Genomic DNA, 17,909 nt, shown 5'->3' with positions numbered 1-17,909 from the left:
TATTTTTTTTAAGTAAACCAAAGATAAAATTAATTTTATTAAAATTACATCAATCTGCAATCATCTATGTTATTATTGGATAACAATAAGGTTAATCATAAATAGTCTTGGAAAATGCATTAAAAGCAGTCTATTGATTTCAAATTCTTTGAAGTTTCCAAAATAATTTTTTTCAAATTATAGTGTAAAAATTTGCCAAAGACAATATTAACATACTTTTATGTTGCAAAGTTTCAAAAATATGCATGCACTCTTACTTCTGGTTTTGGACTCCATAACCTGACTACAGGATCAATACCACTAGTTGCTAGTAAACAACTACTTGGATGAGGTTGTAGGCAATTAACAATAGAGTCATCTCCTCTCAGCACCCTTACAATATTTGTGGTTTCTCTGTCCCACATAAAGAAAGAACCATCATCTGAACCAGCAACAATATATTGTCCACAACTGAAAAAATTTTGTGTTGAAAATATCTTTTAACAGTACAAAATAAAACTGGAAAATCATTATACCTTCCAAAGAAATTGGCTTCCTTGATATCGGTTGTGGTATTACAATGACCACAAAAACGTGTTTCATAATCATAAGCTAGTGACCTCCAAATCTTTTCCTGTTCTGAAACTGAAGGTTTTCTATGACGTGTATTAGAATTGTTATTGCTACAATTGCTACCTGACCCCTGAGAATCAGACGATCTTGTACTATTAGTTTCTTCTAAATATTTGAAAAACAAAAATTATAAAGAGCTTTATAATGGTAAAAACAAAACAAAAAGAATGTAAGAGTTTACCAGTTTCTGTGGAATAAATGGCAGCTTTAATATCTCTATCCAATGCTTCACAAGCATGGGTTTGAGCATGATCTGGAAATTTTGCTTTGAATGTCTAACAAAAACATAGGAAATAAATAAATATGTACTAATTTTTACAAAATATAGAATCTGCTTATTGTAATCACACAATGTTATCAGTTGTTTAACATTTCAGTTTTGCATAATTCTTGTTTTGAGATCTGTGAAGTTTTGTAAGTGTACTTTAACGATAATAATTTAAGTTATCTTTTTGCACTATGTCTCTCAACATCAATATGTGGTTGATGCACAATGGTCGCCAGTTAATGTTATCAGTTTCAATGATTATTTGTTTGTAGTTTAAAACTGTTGACATTCTTGCTTCAACTATTATAACTTGAAAGATTTATTATTTTAACATGCCTATTTAATGCCAGAGCCAATAAAATCATTTCTGTTAATTGTAGTCTTACTCTATTTCATATTATTACTTTGTTATCATCAGTATAGGTAAATCTCAAAATAATTACAAAAAGTAGATTCTATTGTAATTTAGTGAAAAATTAATATACCTGCAAACAATCTAATGCTTCTTTTGTCCAATGTAGCTCATATAAACATCTTGCTAATCGAAAATGTGCTTTAAAATAATCACCATCTATTCGTAATGCCACATGACAATCTCTCAATGCTGCATAGAGATCCCCATCCCTGAAAATAATTTGTTATATAAAATCAGTTAATTGAAATGACAACATATCTTAGTTTAATACACTTACCATCCTCTCTTCATGAATGCAGCTGCACGATTTCCATACAGAGCTGCAGCAGATGGACATAAAACAATTGCCTGATTGTAAAGATCAATTGCTACTGTAAACTGCTGTTTTTCAAACTTTTCATTAGCTCTTGCTTTTATTAATTCTACTGTGGGTGGTAATGATTTGCAGGCAAATCTAAATTTACATTATTTTATACATTTTTTAAGAGAAACAGACTATTACTTAGACAAAAAAATTAAATTTGGCATTTACCCTCGTTTACTTTTCCCAACATTCCACGAATTGGAATTAAATATCTCTGTAGGTAATATCCTGGCAGTCGTCGCCGTTACGCCATTTGTCATCATACCATTAGTTGTACCATTTTTATGAGTACTATATCCATTTGTTGGATTACAGGTATCTGCAATTCAAATATGAGGTAATAAATTGTTTTTATATGAAATGTTTGTATGGTTAATATAAGAGACAATACCTTTACACAATCCATTTGCTGATAGAGGGACACCCTGTAAATCATAAATTTTGGGTAAGGAAGGCTTTACAATGCTGAAAAGATAGATTTGTTCTCCTCCTAAATTGGCTAATAATTCACTTCCATTGGGACTAAACGTGAGATACGTTGATGCCAAAGTTCTGTAGCGTTTCCTGTAATCTGGCTGTTTTAAAGGCAAGTGGCCTGTAATAAAAAGTTATTTGTAAATTTTTCAGCTTGATTATGAAAAATTTATGCATTGAATAATACAATTTATATAATCTTAACAGATTCATTCATTTTAATATGCAATCAGTTTTAATAAAACCTAGATACAAGAGTAATGTATCTATAGATTTCAACAATAAAATTTTATCATCTTTTAGAAAAAAAAATCTTCAGAAATATCAAAAATCACAGAGCTTTTTCAAAATTACTGAATGATATTTGAGAATCCACTAATAAAATCAAATATTCAAAGTCATCAAAGTGTACTTTTATAGAAATTAATTCAAACAATAAACTAAATTCTTGCATATAAGATTACAATTTATTTGTATTTATGTATGTATATTTGTGACAGCATCCTATTTGTGTAAAGCCATTGTAGACACATTTATGTTTGGATTGAATGTTGAATTTTGTCTTCTCCAAGTTTTTGTAGTAAATTTATCTTTTTTATTTATACACTGGTATTTTGGTTTATTGCTTTCAATGTAAAAACCTAATAATGCATGAATATTTTGAAAGTTTTTAAAGATTATTATTATTATTTTCCATCCACTCCTAATGTTGCTTTGAAATATAATTATTCTCTCTCTTGAAATATTAGCAGGTATATGGCTCAATCACATTGCTAATATGAGGGTGATTTTTTCAAGCTCCCACGGTCCATAAAACAGAGACAAGAGTAAATAAAATGAATTTATTACCGAAAGTTAGGTACAAACATGGTTACTTTTCGACACAATCATGTGAAGATTGAGTCATTTGTCATTTCTATGGACAAGCTTTTCCATCCCCTTGTCATAGAATGTTGCCACCAGTGAATTGAGATGGCCTTAACAACAATTTTGTTTTGAAGATTGTCATTAGTCTCAAACCTCTGCCCTGCTAGCCACATTTTCAGTTCAGGAAAGAAGTGGAAGTCTTCACCAGCTTTAAACACCCAGTGTATAGCTCCAATTTAGCGCTGAGTGACTTGCACCTCTTTCCTGAACAGAAAAAGTGGCTAGGAGGGCAGAGGTTCGAGACTAATAATGATCTTCAAAGCAACGTCAGGGCCCATCTCAAGTCATTGGTGGCATCTTTCTATGACAAGGAGATGGAAAAGCTCATCCACAGATATGACAAATGCCTCAATCTTCACGGTGATTGTGTCAAAAAGTAACCATGCTTGTACCTAACTTTTGGTAATATATTCATTTTGTTATTTACACTTGTCTTTTTTTTATGGACCATTGGAGCTTGAAAAAAAAAAAACAGCCTACATAACATATACATGATATAAAAGAAATTTAATTCAGATTGTATTTCAAATGTGAATTGTTTTACTTTTTGTTACAGTTAAATAATTATAAGAATCTTTAGAATATACAGGAATCAATATATGGAATCATTTCCATAAATTATGTAATGCTATTTTTATACTTTTCAACTACAATCCAATCCCCTGTAATGCTCCATAACATGTCACACATACTCACCATCAAAATTATGTAATATGTATACTTAATTGTATTTAATACACAGCATGAGATACTAATTTTACATCATTTTATTTTGTACAAAGCAGTGAAATAAACAGTAGGATTCACTAAGCAACTCTTTGGAAACAGTAATGAATCATTCTGTTACCAAGAGTTGAGATTCCTAGCATTACATAGATTATTTACATATCAACCCAGTCATATCTGCATAATTTACAGACATGTATTTGCACTGATTTGTTTTATAAACATATGTAAATAAAACAATTTCATTAAGAGAAGATCAAAAGAAAAAATGAAATTTGTTGACACTGTAACAGAAGCAAGTATTTAATATATATATATAGTCACCAAGTAACAAGAGTACATTGTAGTTTTCAAACCTATTTGATGTTTTCTTAAGAAGACTGAAGCACTGCTCTGTACATCAACTAGTAAAATATAAAAAGTTAATGTAAACAATAAACTCCAGCTATTAGTCAAGAAAGAATTAGAAAGTTAATATTAGTACTTATGAAAGTATTATTGTTTATTACAAGTGTAGCAGATAACTAAGGCTGTGCTAAACCAAAATTTTGATATCAATATTTTGGTTTAGAACAACCCTAGTTATCTCCATAGGTTATCACCAAATCAACTGGCTTTGAGAAGCAATGATGCAGTGGTATTAGATGTGACTGCTGATGGACAGAAATTGTCATCATATGTGATTTTTAAAAGAAAGATCATGCCTAAAGATTTTAAACGAATACAACGTGAACAATTTCCAAGTACAAGAAAAGGGATAGATGGATAAGGAATTAATGAAAGATTGGGTATAAAAAATGTTGCAGAAGGAAGTCTAGTGCTCTACTTTGCCAAGTCTTTGCTTGTAATTGATAGTTTCTGGGGCCATCTAAATGAGGAAATGAAGATGATGGTCCAAGAAGGATGAACACACATGGCTGCGATTCCTGGAGGCATAACTTCAGTCTTGCGACCACTTGATATCCTACTTACTAAACCATTTACAGATGGAATTCAAAGGTTTTATGCAAAGTGGATGGCTGGAGGTAACCACAACTTGATGGCTAGCCATCTGGCAATACAATAGTCAAGTCAGGAAAAGATGTGAGAGTGAACATATGGAAATAAATTTCACCAACAATAATTGAGAAGCATTCAGAAAACCAGAATTTCCAACACCATAGATGGTTCTGAAGATAATTTAATCTGACGGTATGCTGGTAGTGATGAAGATTATGACAAATCTGCAACGTTGGGCAGTAAGAGAAATGCATCAGACCAAGACAACTAAGTTAAGTTAGTAATTCATTAATATTTTAAATCAATATAATAAACAGCAGAGTTAATTATCTCATTTAATGATCTTTTTTTTTAGAATATGAACACCTAACAAAAATGGGTTATCTGCATGTTATTTATGTGAAAAATTTCAAATTGTTCAAACATCTTAATTTTTTACAATATTAAATTTGTCTTATAAAATCATGACTTCTGAAAATTTCTTCTTTTTGTGTATCTGGAAACAAAATTATTTTTATCCCTTAGGCTATGAAGAAAATTTGTATAATAAACCAGTCAAACAACTTTTCCTTTGGCCAATTTTGTCTCGAATGGATTAAGGCAAGTTTGTCTTATATCACGTTTAAAGAGTTAATCAAGATATCCTGTAAGAGTAAATATGAGGACAGTCTTATCTTCAAAAAAAAAATTCACTTATTTTTTGCAACTCAATTTTTGATTAGTAAAAAAATGGCAAAAAAATATGCACAGAAAAATGATATATAGGAAGTAAAAACCAAGAACATATAATAAAAATAAAACTTTGCTTTAATATTGTTATTGAAAGACAATGCTGTTCACAAAACAATTTTCTTTGTTCAATATATCAGTGGTATATCCAGGATTTTAAGAATATGGATGCTGCTCAAGACAGATTCAGGGAGACCAAGGCAAATGCCTCTTATTGTTTTCAGAGAATGTTGCTCAATTACTTCAGTTATCTAATGTCACCTAACTGAAGTCATGCAACATGCATGTGTTGTTATATTTATTTTTATTTTAAAGTAACAAAATTGATTGCTTTGGTATCAATGGGGTGATGCAGCACCATAAGCACTCTCTTGGATATGCCCCTGCAATATATAGACAGAATCCTAAATATCTTTCTCATTTCAAAAATTTATTTATATTGATAAGGAGGTTTCTTTTATGACTAAAAATTAGTTTTATGAACTTTCAATACATATTGAAAAGCATAGTTTTGAAATATTGACAATGCTAAAAATTAGAAATTACAGGACTTATAAATTGTTTTTTATTTTAAGCATTTATAAACATTTTGATACATTTTAGAGACACTATAACATTAATTATATAAATGCTGAGAGATGATCATTCTTAAATGTTAATTTTTATATAACATAAAACTTTGTAACTTTTAAAAATTTACAAAATCTACAAATACTAGAACTTTTTAAATTATTTTATCACTGACTATTAAGAAGCATGGTTTCCAAAACATTATTAACTAACTATATGTATAGATATAAATTGCATTATGAATAGTAAAATAAAATAAAACAAAACATGAATTTTCAATTCTAATTTTCTTTTTTACCTGCTACAAAATAAGTGACACAGCCTACTGGAAGATTGTCTTCTTCAGAATCTGACATAGGTAAATAAGAGTGACGTTCCCATAATGATCTTGGTATATGTTCATTGGAATACTAAATGATGTATTACGTAAATTTAATACTTAAAAATGTTACATCTTAGATCAAAAAACATACATACTTTTATAGTTGTTGTTGATATCATACGTCTGTCATATAACCTTACATAAGGATCATTTGCTCCCACTGCAAGGAGTTCTGGTCTAAATGGATTTATTGCTAGACACTTAGCTTCGGCACTTTTACCTAAATGGTTTATCAGATTAATCAATACATTGTTACACACATTAGAACACTGATGAGGTGCCCTTAAGTCAAACTGCCTAAAATAGTTTTAATAAATATAATGTTAAATATTAATATATATTTTATATAATATTAATTGTTTTCTGCAATGTTAGCTTACATTACAATTCCATCTTCAGCAGCACTCCAAAACATAAATGGTACATTAGGAGCTACAGCTATCCTTTTAACACGTCCAGCATGACAACTACAAGCCATTGTAGTTTCTTTAGCATTTGCATCATGCACTCTTATCTTATAATCTGCTGCTCCACTTACTATCATGTTATCATTAGAGTTTGGAAGGAACTAATTTCAATAAAATAAATGAATGAAATTATAAAAAATGTTTAATATTTTTAATGACAGATTACTCACTTTAACAGAAAATATATTTCCATGATGACCACTCTGAATAGAATGTAACTTTTTATGTCTAAAAGGGTCCCATAATATAATGTGAACATCATCTGAACCACTTGCTAACAGACTGAAAATAAGTAAATAAATAAATATATTTTTCAAAATAAAAAAATAATCCTATTAAAAATGAATACATACTCTCCTTTCTCATTCCATTCTAAGCAATTAACACAGCCAGCATGACCCTAAAAGCATTGTAATTTTAAATAATGATAATAATAATCATCTTACTGAAAAGAGAAAATAAAATAAGTTACCTCCAATTCTGCTTCTAAACCAAGACGTGAAATTAAATTCGGAGTGACATGGAGCTTTCGTTGGAAGCGACGCTGACACTTATCCTAAAATAATTCCATATTTAATATCATATTTATAAAGCTACAAAACCAATGATGACATTTAACATTTTAGGTCATTTGATTTTTTAAAACAAAATTATTAAAAAGTTATGTTTATAAATTTACAGTAAATTTAAAAATTTGAACATCCTAAAATTATTTAATTTTAGCTCAATAAATCATCAAAACAAAAATAACTTTTTAAAATTATGATTATTATTATTTTATTATGCCAGTACTGTAAATTATAACAACAAAAATATTTCTCTTTAATACTAACAGAATTTATTCAAGTTGAACTGGTATAATACTTACATTTTCTTCTCTTTGAAGAAGGCGATGAGTGACATTCCTAGTTTCCATTTTCATTATATTATTTTAATATATTTAAAGTTCCCATATTACCTAAAAAGATAAAATAATCTAAATTAATTATCAAGATTAATACACAATTTTTTATATTAAACAGTTTTGTATCCACAAGAGTTAAGTTTCTTGGAAATCTCACAAATATCAAATACAAAGGACTACGGGAAAATTGAGTTATGTTCCTGTGGGTGAACCAATGTACTGTACCTTATCTAAACCATGTTGCTGTCTCAGGAAAATTTAAACTTTTGTGAATGATTCAACAAGTAAATAACACCTAATGTTTATTTTATTCCTATGCTTAATTATATTAAAAACATTAGTCTTACATTTTAAGAAGATTGTGGAAGATTAACAACAATTTGGAAAAACTGAGTTAATGTTGCTTGATATACAAAATTATTCATGTCCTTTAAGACTTCAGCATACAGAAGCCAGGCTGTTTCCAAAGCTCACTTAAATTTAAGGATGCACTCAGGATTTAGCTCTGATTCTTGCAACTCCTTGCACAAGCTATCAACAGTGCTGTATATTTTTGAAAGCTTGAAAGCTGTCAATGGCAGCTTTTGCACTTTTTTTTTCATCATCTTTCCTCTGCTGTGGTGGAAGTTTTCTGTATCATCATGTCCACTTAGTTCATTTGTGGATTTTATAGCTCTACAATACAGTATGTTCTCAACATCTGTACAATGACTTCAGTTCGGTAGTACAATACAAATATTGTAATTATTGTACAGGAGGGTCTAATGATGTGTTCACTTGTTTATAATCGATCAGCGCAAATCACAACCGTCAATCTCGTAACGGTCAAATCGTAACGGTCAACTCTTTGATAACAGGTGCGTGTCTGGGAATTGTAACGGATAAGTTACGGCGGCGCTGATCGATTATAAACAAGTGAACACATCATTAGACCCTCCTGTACTTTGCTTGATTGCCAAAAATTTTAAAAATTACAGATAACAGAATACATTTTTTACAAGTAATGCATTCTAATTGAAATACTATAAAAGCAATATATGGATATACAAATGTTTCATGAAATAAACAAAAGCACAAATACAAACACACAAATACTGAGATTACTTGTATATATAAAAACATACGTAAGAAATAATTCAAACTAAACTTTCATATAATAGCTATAACTAATTGTCACAAACTATTTTTACTACATTAATAAGCTAAGCAGTCAAAAAATTCTAATAAAATTAAATTTTCTATAAAATAAATGTGTGTATAGTAGATGCTTTTTTTCTGCAATTCTAAATATCAAATAGCATATTTAGTTTGAATACTATGACATCTTGACAATAAAAATCAACCAATAAACTTAAATACGATTTCTTAGTGTTAATTACACATTTCTGCAAGTAAGACACTTCTTCCAATGTTCTTAAATTATAAATTCAAATAATACTTTTTTATATTTAGTTCCAATTTATTAGCTAAGTTTTAATTAATTCTTAATACATCTTATAATCTTTTTATTTATATTATAAAAATATATACTTTTAAAATATTTTAATGCATACAGAAATTGATATTACTAATACAGTAATATAACATCATTATTATTATTATATCATTATTTCATTCAGCATTTAAAGTTCTTAATAAAAAGAAAATTTATTTTTATTGTAAGTTATTTTTCTAACATAAGTAAATAAATATTTACCATTACACTAAACTAATCAAAATATTTTTATTCTCTCTCTCTCTCATTTTAAATGATAATTTATATTAAAAAAACAAAGTTTACTTATAAACTGTTTTTAAATGAAATGTGTTTGTTTGTTATATGTGTCAATCTGATAACTGGCAAAGTCATCTTCATTGTACAAATCATTATAGATTGAATGAGTGAGGAAGCTTGAAGCACTTCAACTAAAAGGGTACACTCCATAAGAAATTATTTCAGAAGTCAGATCTCTTTTAAAGAACAATAGATTTCTACAAAAAAAAAAAAAAAAAAGCAGCAGATAGCATACAGAAAAAGAGAATGCAAGTGAACAAGTCTGACCAAACTGATACTATTCTTATTAAAACAATTTATCAATTAAGTTTCAATATTACAATCCCATCACTATGAAGTTCAGAAAACTGTTAAAACAAATATATATAGTTATATATATTTGTTTACTATACTACTACTACCACTAGTAGTAGTATAGTGGGATAGTTTGGAATGAAGAGAGATTAGGAAGTGGGAACTCGATTATTCAAAACAGTTTTCGAAAAATCCAGAACATATAGTGTTGTATATATATATATCACAGTATAATACATGAGAAAACATTTCCATGTAACAGGAAATCACTATGTAATCTGTCAATTGTAGTGCCACAAAAACTAGGTCATATATGTAACATTGTTAGTTGTTAGATTTTGAGAAAATTATTTAACTTTACAGTATTCATTGTTCATGAAACTTTAAATGCATGTGTTTGATGTATCCATAATATAAAAATGTGTTACTTGACTATATGAAATTTCATTTATCCAAAATCTCTCTGGCCCCATCAAATTCAGATAAGTGAGTTGTGTGCACATATGCATGTAAAGAGTATAGTCAAAGAAATAAATATATATAGTAAGACCCTGCTTAACATGGGGGATGCGTTCCTAGATGACAAAACACTAAACGAAACAGCATTAAACGAGGTCATTTTAACAGAGTAAATAGGGATAGGGGAACACATGACCAAAAATATAAAAATTTTAAGTTATTTTTATATTAATTTGCATAATAATATATGTTAAATAACACAAAACATATGGACACAGAAATGTAAAGTTCATTTTTTGTAATGAAAGTCCTGACTCTTCTGAAATTCTTGTTTTTTGTGATAAAATTGTGTAGTTTCATTTGTCACTTTCTTTTTCTTTCCATAAGTAAATGTTGGTAGCAAGAGATCGCATCCAAAATGCCTCGTTTTGCTTTTGCACTCCTTTCAAAATCTGGATCATTCGCTACAATTTGATCAATGATTTCAATTATCGTTACCAACTTTTACTAAGGAAATCTGTAAAGAAATTTTTTGAATTTTTTGTTTTCAGAATCTCTATTCTCCAGTTCTACACAAATTCCTTGTTCTGCCAGTTCTTGAAGATCATCATTGGTAAGACCCTCACCAGAAACCTGCTGTAACTTCTCAATATCCTGCTCATCTACATCTCCTAGTCCTGCTGTATTGATTAGGTTGAGTTTGGTCAACCTAATGATACAGCGATAGGTTCTTCTCTTTGAGAATTCTTGGATACCTTTAGCCATAACTTCTTCCACACTTCATTCGTGCATTTATCAGTTAATTCTTGCCAAGCAAAGCCGATATTGCCTATGGTATCCATGACGTTATATTTTTTCCAAAATTGCACCAAACAAACATAGATTTAAAGAAAGGACACCTTTTACTGACTAGTTCGTGTTTGTAAATAATTGTATTATATACGAATCAATGAAATGCCATGATAATTTAAATCAGCATAAATTTTGAGCCGTTTTTTAGGCTTCGAGCAGACCACTTTATATTGAATCAGCGTTAAACGAGGCAGCATTAAGCAGGGTCTTACTGTATTTACATATTACAATATTTTAAGACATATAAGATGCAACTTTTCTGGAAAAAAAAGAAAGCCATGTGTTCTTTATATAAGGTTTTGATCCCATGTGCTAATGAAATCCTGAAACAGCTTTCAGTAGGCTATAGGTAACTGCCAACGCTTGAATAAAAATATTATAATATGTTTTATTAAACAATAATTTTTTTAACTAGAATATAATAAAAAAATTTACAGCAGACTGTCAAAGGCATAGGATAACTGAAATATACTAAATACATCTTCCTAATATTCTGTGCTGAACTGGGAGGAAGTCATATGCCATATATCTTATATACTGTAAAATATAGTAATTTAGACAAGTTTACAATTATGAATGATTTATATAATAATTCTATATATTATATATATTTCATTATTTATTACAAAATAACAAATATTGTGTATAAAATACATATTTATGAAATTTATACTATCAAAAATATATAAATAGTGTTTATATAACAACACTGATGATTACAGTTCTCTCAAATTTCTCTCTTCTAAATACTGAACAGGAAATTTAAAATTTTATAAATAAATTAAATAGAAGTTATATAGATCTACAGATATATCAGTATACAGATCTGCAGATATATATATATATATATATATATATATATATGATGTATTTTTTTCTTACAAATTTATTATTGTTTTGTTATTTTAAAAAAAAAAATCTAATTTTCTTAAAAATTACAAATAATAATATTAATAACTAATTTTTGTATTATTATTCAAATCAATTTTAATTTAAATTCAAAATTCTATTGTCATTACATTCCTACAACAGGATCACTATGTCATCTCTAACTGGTTTTTAAACTGACCTTGTGCATTAAAAACCAGAATAATAAAAAGGTTTACTTTTGATGACATTAAAATAATGCATATATATTTATATACTATTTAAAAGTAAATGATACATATATTTTTTTTACAGATATGTAACATATACAATTGAAGAATATCGGGATAAACCTGCTTTTCATTAATCAACGTAAAAGAAAATTTAAATAGAATTTTAATTGCTGACAATTACTTTTTCAAAACCTCGATTACTATGTAACTGAATTATAATCATTACATTTTATTACCTTTTAAAAACTTTTTATAAATGCAGTAATTAAAATTGTTCATGTTTCGTCATTCAAAATTCCTTTAGTTTAATATAAATAACTAATAGTTATAAAATAAATTACTTAACACTTATAAATATATTTAAATACATTAAATAGACACTTTAAATTCTTTTTTATATGATTCATATAAAAATAACAGGCAGATTAAGCATAAATTATAGATAATATAACTTGCATAAAGTAGAATTGATAAGAATCTAAAGCTGACTAATAGACTGCAACTGCTAAATTTAGAAATGGAGAGCAGTTATGTAGGTACAGTCATTATATTTAGTGGTTGTTATGCCCAATTAGTTTTAATAGCACATAAAAAAATGTTACTTTATCATAAAATTATTTATCTAACAAATCATTAATTTAAAAATATTAAATATTAATAAAGAAAATTTTACATATTTTAAAAAATCTGTATTGTTGTTATTATATAAAACTCAATTTTAAATTCTATTTTCTATTTTATAAATTTGTCATTGGCATAAATAATAAAACACTTATCTTTAAAAGGTCAAAATACATTCTATTAATAGAGCAGACTTAATAACAACAGAAAATATAAATACTTCTATGAAATTAAGATATTAAACATTAAATATAGTAATATAATTTATTACAATTCAAGACACATGTGAAAATTTCTTTATAATTATGGAGTACTGTATACGTCCTATTGAAATTTGAAGATTGGGATATGATATGCAATAAGCTAGTTTCTTTTTTCCCACCAAACTCAAGACTTTTGGATAACTAGAATTGTAATTTTTAAACAGATTTTACTAATAACCACATATTATATTTCAATATTTCATCAAATTCATGAGAAATCTGTAATAAAATTTATAATTTAAATATTGTTTATCTTTTTTTTTAATATAAAATACCAGTAGATAATATATATTATTATTTACCTTTCATAAAATTGATAAGATTAACAACATTTTAATATGTTACAATAATAATTTAATCCATTAAATAAGTTAGTTATTAAATCAATTTTTTTGATAAAATTAATGTATTAATTTTATCAAAAAAATGTATTAATTATATAAAATTTTAACTATTCTTATATTTGTTGAGAAATACAAAGATTGAATACTTAAAATTGACAATAAACAAGAATTTATTTACAAAATAATAGTTTAAAATTTTATAATTTGGTTCATGTAATAAGAAAAATTGTTAATTAACAGATATATTAATGTACTAATCAATAAGTAATGATAAAAAGTGTGACTATATGTCTAATATACAATAAAGATAGAATAGATAAATAAATAAAAGTACAGTATATCATAAATTTAATATTCATTAATGAAAAATCTCAAATTTAATAAAAAAAATTATCAACCTATTTAAAAACAAATAAATTTATAAATAAGATATAATAATGATAAAAACCTACTTCTATCTCTAGCAGGAGATTTAATATTAATGACGGTAGTTAAATTCCCATCCTAAGATTTACATTAAAGCTATAAAACTGAAATTTTGTATTTGTATTCATGCATGTGTAAAACAGTGCTGATGTAGGGGAAAAAAACTGAAAATCTAAATATAAACAAAACCTCATAACCCAATTTTAATTGATTCAAGCCAAACAATCTTTGCCGAAATTATTGGGGCTACACTCTAGCCCAATAACTTTGGCAAGAATCATTTGGCTCTGTTAATTAATTTATAAACAAGGTTTTTATTAGTGCTATCTCAAATTTATAAACATATTTATATGGAAAAAAGCAACATTATAATTATATATAAATACAGTTTATATATTTAATGACATTCAAAATTATTAGCTTTTTCATTGTTATTTATTTTAATGTTGAAATTAATTTTGTTTAATTTAGATTATAACTAACATATTATTAACAAATAATAATTATTTTAAAATTTTCTCTAAATACAATATTTATAGAATTTAGTCATGTTTCTATCAGTACAGTTTTTCAACTACAGTAATCCTTTAACAAAATTATATATTTAATTATTACTTATAAACCATTGCTTCATTCTTTCTGAAAATAAAAATCTTCATAAAAATTCTTCTCAGTATGAAGAAATTTATTCAAAAATTGTTAGAAAGCATTTAATTCAATTCAAATCATTTTAATGATTTTATAATTTTATTGTTATAGATAAACAACTAGCTTTCATTCATATTTAAAATGATTAAAAATTATACTTTTATTTTAGAAAAATAATCTAATGAAAAACAGAAAGAGGATAATTTTATTAGATATAAACAGAATATACTAATTTAAAAATTGACCTATAAATGGATGCTTGTCATTTGGCAAAGAGTGCAAAGGCTTGAAGTAATAGCTTATTTTTGAATGATTTTGAATGACAATATATTAACTTTGTGGCAATAATTTGAATTGAAAAATAACTGAATTATTTATAAAGCAAAGAACATTTCTATTTTATTCAAGGTATATAAATAGAATCACAAACTAATTCAGCTAACATAAAAATAATGTAGTTACTAGGTACATTTTCATTATGAATAATAATAAATATATATCAGAAAATTTCAGAATTAATCTCTCAAGCAATTTGTTAACATTTTAAATGATTATATTGAAAGTAAATTCTACAGCCATTTAGAAAGAAAAACAATTGCATAAAATTTTCAGTAAGTTCCTAGCAAGTATAATTTGTTAAGAACTTTAAGCTAATTCTTAATGAAATTGCTTATTATTCTTACATTAAACTGCATTGTGAGATTTAAGATTAATAAAGTAAATTATTAAATAACTGCAGTATCAAATTTATATTATGTACCAGTACCATATGAAATAAATTAATTTTGTTAACTGTTATAAAAAAAAATAAAATAAATACAGTGTGCCTGAAAAGAACTTAAATACATAATTTTTTGTTATGTTAGAAGCTGTCCATTAATTACATGTACAATTTAAGGGGAGGTTGCAAAAAGTATATAACTGTACGCAATGAGGAGGGAGGGGATTAATGCATTTTCTATATGAAGATTTTAGTAGCAAACAAATCTGTTCTTATAAACCTGCTTACTAGTCATGTGAATTAAATTATTAGTTTAAAAAGTTCTACAAATATTTTCTAAGTCATTTCTTCAATGTCAGGGGAGTCCAAGTATTATTGTACATGTAATTGAAGGGGGAGGAAATTTGTCAAAAGTACATCATTGTTCACAACAGAAAGAGAGGGGCGATCAAAAATTGGCTGTAAAACTGTAACTGTAATTAATGGACAGCCCTAAAGAAAACAGATCAACACACATGGTTTTTCAGTAATGGTCAGCAAAACAGTTTTTTCTTGCATCAAAAAACACAAGGAAGGGCTGTCCATAAATGGCAACCACACTGGAAGGGAGGGGTTGAGCATCAGTGGAACCCATTTATTTCATTAAATTTTATACAGTTTATGCATTTTATTATATTTATTTCAAAATTTGTTTCAAATATAAACTGCCTGCAATTGAAGTAGTTTTATTGTAATGTATCAGGTTTTGTAAGATGTTTATATTTGTATAGGTGCACCTTGCTGGATATGCAATGGCCAGCTGAGTGCCTTGTGTGAGAGTTTACAGGACAAAGGCGTTGAATGCATTTCCAGTCAGCATTGTAACAACCAACGATTGTTATATTGTAATATTAAATATACAGGAAGAGCAGATAAAACCAGAGGTCCAAGTAGTGTAATTGGCAATGCATCTGCACAGCAAGCAGGAGTTGTGGGTTTGAGTCACTCTCCACACTAATTCTTTTCTTCCAGTTTAATCTAAAATTATTTAATTAAATTTTAATTATTAAATTTAATACAAGATGGCACCTATCACCTCCCTCTAAGGTCAAATTTATCAGTAATTTACAATTATTATGGTGATATTTAGCCCAATGTTATAAAGCAATTGATGTTAATTTGTGTTTCATTTCTATTTATGGTATCTATCATTCATATGTCACAACTCATCACTTACATAGTGTAGCTTTTTGGAACTCTCTGAGAAAAAACAATAACTTTAGAAAAACTATCATCATTAATTTTTCTTAAGAATAAAATTACTCTCTGTTGAATAAATATTTTATAGTTAATTATAATTCTTTTAATTTTGTAATAAATATTTTAAAAATTTCTTCACTTAAATTTACTGTAAAACAAAGCTGCTTATTTAAATTATAATACACATTATATATTAGATATAGAAAAGATTAATTTATAAAAAGAAAAATATCACTTAAATAAAAACTGAAATGTTTAAATATACAGTGAAGCACTGAAAATCTGGATGTTAAAAATCCATATTTGGCCATCAAAAATAGACACTAACTCCTTTCAATGGTAATGTCATTGTGTTCTTTTGACCTTATGTTGTTGATGTTATAACAGTCATTTAGAATTTAGAATTTTCTAATTTTGAAATTACAATCAGTGTTTTACAACACTGATTGTAATTTGTAATCAGTGTTATATTTAAACAAATATAGTGATTCAGTAATTTACAGAATCACTATATTTGTTTAAATATAGTGATTCTGTAAATTATATTTTGACTGTAAATATTCCTATATTCCTTGTGAAATACTTGAACTTTTAAACTTTATTTACAGTGTATTTGGAGTTTATACTGCTGAAGAGCGGCCGGATGGCCGAGCGGTCAAGGTTAGCAGCCTGCCGCTCTGGGGGACCCGGGATCGAATCCGGACAGGTCGAAAAATCCCCAGGAATTTTTTGGGGGGTGGTCCGTCAGGATATGTCGGTCCCCGTCCCTCACCACCCGGCCGCCCCATTGTGGGCCTGGCCGAACCCATAATGGGCTTGCTATAAGAGGCCCTCTTAGTGCCCACTGGGTGGAAAGAGTTACAAAAAAAAAAAAAAATACTGCTGAAGATATTAATTTACTTGTTATATCCAAGTGAAGCCATGCTCTAATTATGCAAAATTTTTGATACCTCTGTATTTTCAAATAATATTTTCATAGTTTAGACTATACATAATGCTGTATTATAGAAGTTTTCAAATTTCTATATTATTTTTATTAATTTATCTTCAAAACATTTACTATTAATTTATTAGAAACTAAAGATAAAATCTGAACAAATTGAAAGGACAAACTGGGCTATGAAGTTTGATGCTCATACAGTAGCAGTAATAAAATTTCTTACAGTATCACTTATCATTTCAGTACATTTACCATTATGAACACAAATTGAACATTCATGAAAGAGTTGAAATTGGAGATTTAAAAATTGAGGATCCAGAATTTGCAGTTTTGTATCTACAACCCTGAATATAAGTACGAAGCACTAAATACAACACAAAATATTTATAGG

The 17,909-nt window shown here is 27.4% G+C and overlaps 1 protein-coding gene across 3 annotated transcripts in view; it reads right to left on the bottom strand.

Moving 5' to 3' along the window:
- adp (adipose) overlaps window positions 1-17,909 on the bottom strand; it is a 41,049-nt gene that overhangs the window by 1,483 nt on the left and 21,657 nt on the right. For 2 of the 3 annotated variants that reach the window (XM_067266963.1, XM_067266962.1), the window contains exons 2-15: window positions 7,802-7,891; window positions 7,406-7,489; window positions 7,287-7,333; window positions 7,104-7,215; window positions 6,847-7,034; window positions 6,562-6,763; window positions 6,383-6,494; window positions 2,051-2,254; window positions 1,828-1,978; window positions 1,573-1,749; window positions 1,366-1,504; window positions 794-887; window positions 516-717; window positions 258-450 (exon numbers count right to left, since the gene is read on the bottom strand). In XM_067266963.1, the coding sequence (XP_067123064.1) occupies window positions 258-450; window positions 516-717; window positions 794-887; window positions 1,366-1,504; window positions 1,573-1,749; window positions 1,828-1,978; window positions 2,051-2,254; window positions 6,383-6,494; window positions 6,562-6,763; window positions 6,847-7,034; window positions 7,104-7,215; window positions 7,287-7,333; window positions 7,406-7,489; window positions 7,802-7,855 (1,959 nt within the window). In that variant the 5' untranslated portion in view covers window positions 7,856-7,891. Of the gene's footprint in view, window positions 1-257; window positions 451-515; window positions 718-793; window positions 888-1,365; window positions 1,505-1,572; window positions 1,750-1,827; window positions 1,979-2,050; window positions 2,255-6,382; window positions 6,495-6,561; window positions 6,764-6,846; window positions 7,035-7,103; window positions 7,216-7,286; window positions 7,334-7,405; window positions 7,490-7,801; window positions 7,892-12,772; window positions 12,795-17,909 lie in introns of those variants that run through there. The other variant, XM_067266964.1, reaches the window with a different exon arrangement.

Source organism: Centruroides vittatus, unplaced genomic scaffold (assembly GCF_030686945.1).
Source record: "Centruroides vittatus isolate TY-2023 unplaced genomic scaffold, ASM3068694v2 contig_290, whole genome shotgun sequence".
In the NCBI taxonomy this organism is placed as follows: Eukaryota; Metazoa; Arthropoda; class Arachnida; order Scorpiones; family Buthidae; genus Centruroides; species Centruroides vittatus.
The sequence above is the reverse complement of the archived record's forward strand: the minus strand, read 5'-3'. Positions and strand labels throughout refer to the sequence as shown.